General features: G+C 41.8%; 2 protein-coding genes across 3 annotated transcripts in view; one reads left to right on the top strand and one right to left on the bottom strand.

Annotated features, from left to right (window-relative positions):
- The window catches only part of msto1 (misato mitochondrial distribution and morphology regulator 1), a 7,012-nt gene extending 2,481 nt beyond the window's left edge, over positions 1-4,531 (top strand). Inside the window, exons 6-15 of the mRNA XM_035681795.1 lie at positions 1-30; positions 129-282; positions 528-642; positions 824-958; positions 1,051-1,203; positions 1,725-1,856; positions 1,944-2,128; positions 2,991-3,095; positions 3,211-3,323; positions 3,426-4,531. Of these exons, the coding sequence (XP_035537688.1) occupies positions 1-30; positions 129-282; positions 528-642; positions 824-958; positions 1,051-1,203; positions 1,725-1,856; positions 1,944-2,128; positions 2,991-3,095; positions 3,211-3,323; positions 3,426-3,685 (1,382 nt within the window). The 3' untranslated portion in view covers positions 3,686-4,531. The remainder of the gene's footprint in view (positions 31-128; positions 283-527; positions 643-823; positions 959-1,050; positions 1,204-1,724; positions 1,857-1,943; positions 2,129-2,990; positions 3,096-3,210; positions 3,324-3,425) is intronic.
- Positions 4,532-5,468: 937 nt separating this feature from the next.
- srsf4 (serine and arginine rich splicing factor 4) lies at positions 5,469-10,801 on the bottom strand (the record flags this gene model as incomplete). Of its 2 annotated transcripts, XM_035681803.1 has the most annotated exon segments (6): positions 5,469-6,379; positions 7,095-7,172; positions 7,399-7,613; positions 7,851-7,957; positions 8,553-8,630; positions 10,662-10,801. In XM_035681803.1, coding segments are annotated over 6 exon segments (1,108 nt in total), but the record flags the coding sequence as incomplete, so codon positions are not given.
- Positions 10,802-11,225: the final 424 nt, after the last annotated feature.

The raw sequence follows: 11,225 nt of genomic DNA, 5'->3' as shown, positions 1-11,225 counted from the left end.
TTCACACCACTTCCCAGCCTCAGTCCTCAAGTAAGAAAACCCTGAACAAACTTTCTTTTAAACTCTGCATGACAAATGAGATTTTCTGTCCATCACAGCAGCGATCACTCTGAAAACTGTCCAACCAGCAGGTGCAGTGAGTGTGGATACTGTGAACAGCCAGCTGGCTCGACTCCAAAAGGGCTACAGGCTGGAGGGCAGCGTGAGGGTGTGGTCCGACTTCCTCAGGATCCACCTGCACCCTCGCACCATCTCCGTCATCCACCAGTACAACCACGACGGGTAGAGTGCAATTGCAAGACTTTCTCCGTAGTTTCTCTACACACTTCTCAGCCCGTTTTCATTCCCAGGTCTACAAATACAGACGCGAGCGGTGTTCAGTTAGCTGCAATCTGAGACTTCACCACTAGATTCCGCTAAATCCTACACACTGGACTTTTTTTAAAAGTGTGTTTTTTTTGCTTGTGTTCTACTCAGTGGGTTAAGAATGAGTCTTAACACAGCTTTATGTTTGTGTGTGTGTCCAGGGAGGCTCACCGTCTGGAGGCTTTTGGCCAGGGAGAGGGTCTCCTGCAGGGGTCAGTGCTCGAGGAGCTGGAGGACAAACTGCACTTCTTTGTAGAAGAGTGTGATTACCTTCAGGTAAGTCATTGTTCTTTTATCTCTCTATTCTACTTTTGAAACTACAAAACATGTAGGTTTAATTATCCACATTTTTCCAGTTTTAAAACAAACTACTCATCCACTTTGATTCAGTCGCTCTTCACGCATCATCTTTTGTTCCTTAATTAACCTTACTGTATCTGCATCTTGTTGTCCTCAGGGTTTCCAGGTTTTCTGCGACCTGGCTGACGGCTTTGCAGGCCTGGGATCAAAGGTCACGGAGATGCTGCAGGACGCTTATGGTGGAAGAGGCATCCTAACCTGGGGGTTAGCACCTGTCAGTCACCCAGATTCAGTGAGTCACAAACTCAACGCTTACTGTTTTTTAAAAAGCAGATGTTTTGTAAATGGGCTTCTGTACTTACGGTATTCTTTCTGTTCCACCAGACTCCAATGAAGAACCTCTATCACCAGTTAAACTGCACACTAGGAACAGTCCACTTGGCCAATAACAGCTCTTTCTTCTGCCCGTTGACGCTGCGTGGTGGACTAGGCAGACGACCCTCCTCTCCCACAGCATTCCCCCATCTAAACTATAATGTAAGCTTTAAAACGTGTATCACAGTTTAATAATTTTTAGACTTTTTAAGAGATGTTTAATGGTAATATATACAGGGAGTTTCATTGTTTTGACATTTTAATGGACTTTGTTTTAATTTGACTTAAAGCAGCAAGAAGGAACTTTCATGTTGTGTTCTTTCTGCCGCCTCCTTTTATTTATTTTAAGGGGAATTTGACTGAATCCGACCAGGTGGCAGACATTAAGAATAACTATATAGAAAATATCCAGTCTTCTCCCTGATGGTCTCGTTTGCTTATGCAGATCACATAGAGGCACATTTAGACTGATTCATAACCAGATACTTCTACTATGTTTAACCTAAAAACTGCCACAAAACTGATTTGAACTTGCATAACACTAAACCACGTTGAGATTTTGAGTTTAGATATGATTAAGGACATTTTAAGACGTACAGACACACTGTAATAAGTGTATAAATGTAAAGTTGGAATCACATCTTATTATTGTTTAATGATATATGTTTGTCTCTTCACTGTAGCCCTCACTGTGGTACCACTCTAGCTCCGTCCTGGCGTTGGCCCTCGATGCCCTCACTTCGTCTTACAGGCTGAGGAACGACAGCGTCCCCATGTGGCAGGTCGCAGACACACTGGCCGTATCTGGGAGAAAGGTGACTCACAGCTGCTGTTTTCTCTCTGCTATGTTCACGTCTCTACACAGACAGGCTCACGGTAACTGGTGTTCATTTAAATTCTAGGTGGTGGCTGCTTATGGTGCCGTCCCCTTTCCCATGGTGCACGGCAGCTCTCTCCCCGACGCCCTGAGTGCCTGCACAGATGCGCTGCCATGGAAACCCCTATCGGCTTGCTCTGAATCTGGCGACGGCAAATGCTACAGCCAGTTGGCCACACTTAAAGGATTTGAGGGCCAGAAACTAATCAGGTCAGAATATATGAATCATTTTGTAATGTACCATTATTTCATGTATGTTAAACATAAGAAGGTAACTATAAATAGTTTTATTCATGGTAACAAAACTTTATTTATATATTATGTTCAAACATGCAGCGCAAAGTGCAGATGCAGGGATTTCACACAGTATCTCATTTATGTCCGTATGCCTTTACAGTTTTAAAAACTTTATTATTATCACTTAGAAAGTCTGTTTACAAGTAAATAAACTGTATTATAGTTGTATTTCAAAAAAGGTTCTGTTGTATTTGTGTGTGTATAAATACTGAAATAATGTATTTTCTTATATTTTACGGATTATTACTAAAGATTTGCACATTTTTATAGGCCCCTTGTATTTTGTATTCCTATCTGCTTCACACTTTAGCTGCTACTTAGTTAAAGGGACAAATGATGAGTCAAGTCACCAGTTTTAAAGGTGCTAAACAAAGACAACAACAAATGAACCCAGATTCCAGAGGATAATAACAAAGAATTGATCTTGTCTTCAGCTTGATCGCCATACATTTCTGACTGAATCCATCAGAGTTTAATGATGATGATACTTTGTCAGATCAAGTCTGAAATCTTTCTTTAACAAATATATATACATTTAACACAACATTACAAACACAGAAGACACGTGTTTCATAAAGCATGAAGTCTGGTTATTCTATCCTATTATCAGTGAATTCAAAAACCACATTAAGTCAACATGAAGTCATTTACCCTGGTGTCTTAAGTTTAAGTCTTCTGTCTGCATCGTATTAAGTTATCCAGGAAGAAACTGGCTTATAAAAACATGCAGGCGTTAATCTTTAATGTGTTTCTGAAATAATTGTCTCTCCATCAGCTCTCTGGCTCCAGGGACTAAACCATCCACTCCCCTGCACAGCCTCCACAGCGGGGAAGACGTCCTGGCGTCCTACATCAGATCTTTCTATCCCACAGCTCCTCTGTGAGTCCCCACGCCGTCACATGCTGTGAACAGACTACTTGTTTATCTTCAGGGTATACATGTATATGTATATATGTATTTTAAGCCGACGTTGCTGTCCTCTCTCCACATTTAGGGCTCTGCAGTTGGTGTCTACTCCCAGTAAGCTGACGCCACCTTTCCCTCAGATATTCAGTCAGTCCCTCGGGGCTCAGGGCTTCCTGCAGAGCCAGCCTCTCCCGCCAGGCTGTAAGCATCTTTATAACTTTTACTTTTCCTTTATCAATGTTTTATAACTTTTCCACCTGAATTTGATGGTTTTAGGAAATAATCCTTCCCATATCTCTGCAGCTCCGGCCCCTGTAATCTCCTCTGTACCCGTCATGACTTCTCTCCAGTCGGCGCCTGCGCTCGGCCGGTGGTTGTCTGAGCTGCATCGCGGCGTCAGCACTTTCGACATCCGCCGCGTGGCCCCCAGCTTCCTCTCCCAGGGGCCCGAGCTGGCCGACTACGAGGAGGCCCTGGAGGAGCTGCGGCATCTGGCTCGGTGTTACCGTGACGACAGCGGTGGGGTGATGCGCTCCTCCTCAGAAGAGGATGACTATGACTGACACTGGCAGCGTTAGGTACAGACTGATGGCTGCTAACCTGCCTGCTTCGTTTACCAGCCTGCATGCACTCATACGGAGGGAAGAGGAGCTGCCTCTGGTTTGTGAACGGCCACGACTGAATTACACGGGGAAAGGCGAGGAGAGAAGTTTGAATTATACTGATAGAACTGACCTGATGAGGGATTATATAGAAGATAGACCTCTAAAAGAGATCCATGTGTAGTATTTGGGAAGGTGATGGATGTAGCATCATGAGACTGTATGGACTGTGGTTACATTTCCTCAGATTACTGTTTATCTGTAAATAAATGTGTTTTATACTAATTGTAAACGATAAAATGACTGTATTTACATGAAGAGATGTACTTGTCACACCTCTGTTTTGGGCACAGGTTCCTCGGACCATTAATTCAGTTGGAAGAGTTAAAGGTCCAGTGTGTAATATTTAGTAAGATCTACTGGCAGAAATGGAATATAATATTCATTAGGTGTGTTTTCATTAGTGTATAATCACCTCAATATAGGAATCGTCGTGTTTCCGTTAACTTAGAAGGAGCAGTTATTGTCTACAGATGCCGCATGTCGCCTTACGTGGAGTCTGTCATGTTTCTGCAACCCCTTCTCATTCCCAGGAATGTTAAATACTTATGCAATCTCCAACTTCACTGCTAGATGCTACTAAATCCTACACTGGTCCTTTAATAGCACAGATGTTGACACAGTGCACTTTAACCAGAGTTCTCATTGTCGTGTTGGAAACCAATTAACATCTTTAATGCCGAAGCCCAACAGCAGCCAGAACATGCAAAATGCCAATTTTATATTAAAGAATTTAAAGCCAACAAACACTAGTGCTTTGTACTTTCATTTCATTGTCGTTCCCATGAAGAGACAAACATACTGGAGGTCTTGCTCAACAGGAGTAAACTGACTTTGTTTAGGACTATTCCCAGCTGTGGATTAACACATCTGGTGCTCTGGCACAGTGTTTCTCAAATGGGGGTACTTTGAGTTCTGCAGGGGGTGTGTGAGATTTATTTAAAACGTCAATTATTAATTGAATACAAATGGAGCTCTAAGTTTGATAAACCACTTTCTATATTCAATATTCATATTTTCAATGCATTTGTTAACTGATGTAAACTACTGCAGTAGATCTCCTGCTGCAGAGAATGATGAAGATCCTCATTAAAGCACAAGAGCAACATATGAAAAATATTTGGTTAAATGCAACTACAATACCGTCTTAGTGCATTTGCAATGAAGCATTAGCCAGCAGCCTTCAGCAGGTACCTATGGCAGCAGGATGGCACAGCTGGGATTGAAACTCACGTTCCCCAGTGCAATAATGTGGTTTATTTTTTTACAACCCTTGTGTCTGGCACAGAGGAACGAGCTCCATTAGGAAACACAGGCACTATTACATTCTTGGTTCTGGGCTTTTCATTGGCTTTGTTTACAATATAATCTGCCTTATCCATGTAAGATAATGAATGTGAATGGTGACACTGACTTTGTAAAACCAGTTATTTCATTATTAGTTTATCAAATGTATTAAGAAAAAATGTTATGAGACCTTTGAACATTAAGTTATCAGAACTGGTTTGCACTATTCCAGTTTATCTGCTATAATAGAACTGGAAGTGTATATAAGTGTATATATATCCCTGAGTAATAATTTGATCTCAAATCTACAAAGATTTGGACTCAGATAAATCAATCACCACCTCAATGACTTTTGAATCTGTTACCAATAAAAAAAACAAATCCAATGACGTATGAATGTAGAACAGGCATTTTTTTTAATTTGAAATAAAATGAGACGAGGATTTCACAAAAGGTGAGGAGATGTTAGAACATTTTCCCACCCAGCATTTTGACAAAACAGTATGCTTCTACATTTGATTAAAAAAAGGCTAAGACACATACCATACCATCATTTAAACTTATAAAACTGAGATTGCACCCTGTTATTTTACAAACACCTCCATACAAGACAGCTCTAATGAAAAAATATGTAGAGTAAAAGTCAAATGAAATGGAGTAGCGTGTGCATAAAAGACATTGGGCAGAGTGCCTGGTATTCTACAGCTATTTATCAAAAAACAGGAGGCGGGGTAGTGTTGTGGGGATCGGGGAATGTAAATGGAGGACAAGGGCTGACAGTGGGATAAGGGCTCATGACAAACAGTCCAAAATCTGAACTAAGAGCGGGAACGGGACCGAGAGCGAGACTGGGAGCGGGATTTGGAGCGGGACTCTGAGCGGGAGGCGGATCGGGAGTGGGAGCGGGCTTTGGCAGGTGAGGGGGAACGGGATTTGGACTTGGACTTTGATTTAGACCTGGCTCTGGATTTGGATTCAGCAGGCGAGCGTGAACGGGAGCGAGAGCCCCTCTCAGGCTCGCCTCCCTCGTCGTCACTCTTAGCCGGCTCGCGGCCCTTTGAGCCAGATTTCCTAGAACGATCCTTAATCCCTGATCTAGAGCGAGACCTGGAGCGGGAGCGAGACCTGGACCTGGAGTCGTCCTTCTTGCTCTTCTTCCCTTCTTTCTTACTCTTTTTGCTCTTGGGGCTGCGACTCCTGCTGCGGTCCTTGTTCTTCGGAGCACCGTTGCTGCGCTCTTCTTCCTCCTTCTTGCTCTTACCCTTATTCTTCTTGCTGCGAGATCGGCTGCGGGAGCGGGAAGCCGCTCTGTGGACGAGACCAGACAACAGGACATTATTTTATGTTACTTGATTCCTTGCTTTACCCAACCCAATGACACAAAAAGAAAATGCTGTGAAACCGTCACATTTGAAGTATTTACAGCCATTAGATCACATTTATTCCCAGTAACAGTTTTGCATCATTAAAAAAAGGTTCATGGTCAACACAAGCAGGATTTCTGCAGAAATTTAAGATGTTTTTAAGATTATAAATACAAATTAAGACCATGCTCATGTCCACACAGAGGTAATGTTAACTCCATTAAGCCAAGGTGTGAAAAAGTAACGTAGCTTTTGCCTGCTAAGATTAAACTAGTTGACAGCTATAAAATACCCAGAGACAGCGGCTGTGGAAAAACAGCAGCTGTAAATATTCAGCTACTTCGTTCCCTCGCTGCCTATGTGCTACGTGCGTACCAGTGCAACCACCTGTGCCATGTAAACATCTATTCATAGAAACACGTTCTCATCTTTCATCTAACTCGTTACCAAGTGCCAAAATGTGTTTTTTTTAAACAGGAGGCTGCTGAGAGACATTGTACACTGCCATGTAGCATGCAGTGGGTTTTGGAAGATATGAATATACAGTTAGGAAACCGCGCACAGCCATCTCTTTCATTTTACAAAACTAATACACCAAACCAGCTTCTACGAACTCGTTTCACTAACGATATCTCCCTCTGGTGGTTTGGATTTCTCACCTGGAGTGGGAGCGGCTGCGACTGCTGCTCTCACTGCGGCTGCGGCTCTTGCGAGAACGGCGGCTCCTGGAGCGGGACCTGAGAAAACACATAATAATGAGCAACAATCACAACTGCAGAGGTGAATCTAATGAAGCTTCATCGGTTGCCAGCGTCTCTTTTACGTCTACAACTGTATGCTCCTTTCTCCAATACTTCTTTCCAAGTACTGCGTATGAAACACTGTTTAAATGCATGTGCATTCAACTTCCTCGTGCATTTTCTATATTTAAAAAACGTGAATATCAGCAGTGGCGTGTCTCACCTGGAGCGGCTGCGACTGCGAGAATAAGAGCGCCTGCGTTTGGCTCCAGGGCGGTCCTCAATGAGACGGATCTTTCTACCGTTCACCTCAGTGCCGTCGAGCTTCTCCAGAGCCCTCTTCATGTCAGAGTACAGCCTGAACTCTATCACCCCCTCGTTCCTCCGGCCCTTGTGGGTGTCAGCGTACGTGACCTCCCCTGCCTGCCTCATGTAGTCCTGTAGAGAAAATGGAAACACAGCGTGAGGAATTAAAATACTACGCTAAGAAAGAAAGTGACAAACTCAAAGAGGACAAAGGTGCTCGGATTGTTTTTGCATAAACGTTTTGACTTCAGTCAGACAGTTCTAATTTATTGTATTCCTAAATTTAGAGCTCCTAAGAACAAGACAGCTGACAAATTATTGGCTCTGGACACAAAAAGTTATGCATGAAAGAATAGAAACAATACATACCTTCAAGTCCTGCCAGCTGCAGCGGCTGGAAAGATTCTCAACAATGAGCCGATAATCTGTCCTTATCGGTGGACCATATCTGTCTCTTCCCCAGCGTCCATATCCACCTTTTAAGGCAACAAGGAAAGGACAAAAAAAATGACTACCAAAAAGAAACAGAGGTGGTGCATTTATACTAAACTCCAAGCTAAATACTAAAAAAATAACTCAATATTTATTTGGGAAAAAGAAAAAAAAGGGGAAAGCAAAGGTAAAAAAAGAAAAAAGAAAAACTAAATTCATTAAATCCTAAAAAAAAAAAAAAACCTATTTATTTCTTTCTACAAGCCTGAACCTATACAAAACACAAATGTAGCTTATTATAAAATTGTGGTAAAATTTAGGGCTGCACGATATATTGGTTCAGCATCGACATCACGATGTGCGCATACGCAACAGATCGCTGGATGTGCAATTTAAAGTAAAGTAAATTAACTTTAACATGTCATGCTACCACTTTTTTTCTAATTGATGCAGAAGAAAAACCTGCACGCTTCTCATTTTGCAGGACTAAATCTACAGGAGACGTCAGTAATGTGTTTTACCCCCAATAAAAAGGGTTCTTGGATACAAAAGAGTTGGATGCTAGTGAGTGACCTGCAGGCTCTGCGTGTACAGAGCCGCCGGTGTGTTTTGGTCAGTGGAGCAGAGATGCAGCTTTACCCTTGGCATCAGATTGCGTCGTAAAGTCTGCGTCACTGCAGCCACCTCGTGGTAAAGCATGCGCCTCGTCTCTGGTGTCTGTGTCAGGAGGAGGAATAATTTGGTGGGTTTCCAGTCGGAGATTCTCAAGGAGTTTTCAGTCTAAATGCTAAATGCTGACACCTGACAGATAGGCATTTCCACCAACAGGGAACTGACTCCGTTCTGGTTTACACACACTAGTTTGGAACCGTTCTGAGCATTTCAACCAAAAGATAAATGGGTTCAGAACCTGAAAAGTCGGTTCCCAGTTGGAACCCCCAAAAAAATAATATGTCTTGCTTAGTTCATTGGGAACCGAAGTGCCAATAATCTACAGGTCGTTGTGCAGTGTGCACCGACTTGTAATGGTTGCGTTCAAAACTGGTGGAAATGCGAGCTGCAGATAGAACCGAGGTTCTTGAACAGAACCAGTTCAAGAACCAGAGCTAATCTGATTAAAAAAAACACTTAAAACTGACTGTCTACACCGATGTTACTACAATACAATGTTTAACTTCTAGTGTAAGTAATCACCATTACTGTGAATACAGACACTAGTTTGTCTTTGTTCTGGTTTTGAACTGGACTGAAACAAACTGTTCTAGGATGATTAATTCTTTCCAGATAAACTTATTACACACTGAAAATCTCTGTTTATCAATTATTACTATCACAATATATTGCAGGGAAAAAAAAAACATATCGCAATGTCATTTTTCCCCCCCAACATCGTGCAGCCCTAGTAAAATTTCAATTGGCCTACTTTCTGAAATAAGCAAGAAAAAAAAAAAAACTCAAAAAACATAAACTGATTGGAGGAAGTACTTACGGTGAACTAAATTAAGTTTCTAAGCTATCCTATCTAAAAACATTTCAGTTACAAAACATTTGTTTTTTCAGGCACCTATAAGAGCTGAACCCACATCTGTTCCTAACCCCATGGCATCCTCACCACCCGGCCTGGGCCTAATGGGAAAAGCGGTCTTCATTCACAATGGCTCCCTTTTTTGGTCTGCCCAGGGGCCCAGAATGGTCAAACCACACTCTTGGAAAGGGGGGACACCATGGCCAGCAATAGGGGCAGGCAGTCAGCAAAGGACTCTTTCAATTAAAACATTGAGGTTCTTTGTTAAATCTTTACCTTTAAATTGACAATCATTTTATATAAAAGATATTAAAAAAAAACGGAATAAGACATCAATAGATTACAAGATATTTGACAGTCAAACGGTTATTTTACAGTATTCAAATTAAGACAGTAAGCCATTTCCCCCATCACATATTCACATTTAACTGCATTTTCAATCCATCATATTAAAATCCAAGATATTTTTTTTTTTACAAGTCATTGGTGGCTCTGGTGCACGCAAGTTTAATCCCACCGAGTATTGATCGGGTAAACTCCTCCCAGTCGTTCTGTTGGTGAAACCTGTGAAGTAGCTGCAGTGAGTGCCGCTCGTACACGGGCTCCTAACTTATTTGCAAGTCAACACAAAGACAAAAGCAGCTGTAGAGCACTCGATCCAGAAACTGAGACGCGCCTGTATGTTAAACAGGCCGTTGAAACCCTGGAGGGCTCATTGACACCAGAACAACAGAACCTGATGAAATAAAGATGTGCGACTCAAAGACTGATAAAAAAAAAGTTGTTTTTACACTTTTGTTTTATTTAAAAAAGTCACTGTAGTATCCTAAAAGGGAGGATAAACTGTTCATTCATAAATATCAGTAGTATGGTACCGATAGAGCTGATAAAATAAACTTTACTTATTGTTTTATCAATAACAAGACACTGTTTTTACTGTTTTGTCTCATTTTTCTTCCCAAAAAGTCAGATAGTGTTTGATAAAAAAAGTTGGTTGACATACACACATATATAAAGAGATTTAATAATTTAGTCGCCTCTACAATCTCCAGTCTGAATATCAGGATATAAATTGAATGCACATTAGCCACCAAGGACGAGCTTAAAATTGTGCCCCTTCTGAAACTTTAGATCAACGTTTCCCTGTAATGAACGAAACCCCTCCATCATCGACATTTAAAAAATCACGTGAAAATAAAACAATAATCCATTAAAACACTTACTTCTTCCACCATAACCTCCATCCCGACGGGGGCCCTTGGTGTGCTCCACAATGACCCTTTCCCCACACAACTCCTTGCCGTTCAAATCATACACAGCATCGTCTGCATCACGGGGGTCATCAAACTCAACAAACCCATACCTTTATGAAAGGAGATCACATGTTAACACGGGGACGGAGGAGATTTTGATGAGCAGGTGAACCTTTACAGCCCCGACACAGAGAGACGACGAGGCTGCAAGCTGCTCGGAGGGTGAAAGGTACAGCCATGCGTGTAACTCGGGGGGGGTTTCGAACCTGTGGGTTGGCAGAGATTCACAGGAGGCTGTAGGTGTGTAAGGATTTAAGAAGAGCTTTTTTTGCTTTCTACAAAACAGTGTTGTCCTGCATTAGAAAGGTAGGCAGTATCCACACATCAGAAAGAGTAAAACTATGATTTAGTCTTAAAAAAAGAGGCATATTAGGTAGAAAAGATTAAAAATAGGAAGATAATTGCATAAAAATATATAAAATAGCAGGAAAACTTATATCTGATGTAATAATCTGCTCAAAATTCACCTAAATC

The sequence above is a fragment of the Morone saxatilis genome, unplaced genomic scaffold, assembly GCF_004916995.1.
Source record: "Morone saxatilis isolate NCDOM2014 unplaced genomic scaffold, NCSU_SB_2.0 Contig9, whole genome shotgun sequence".
In the NCBI taxonomy this organism is placed as follows: domain Eukaryota; kingdom Metazoa; phylum Chordata; class Actinopteri; family Moronidae; genus Morone; species Morone saxatilis.
This window is presented reverse-complemented; position numbering and strand designations above follow the sequence as displayed.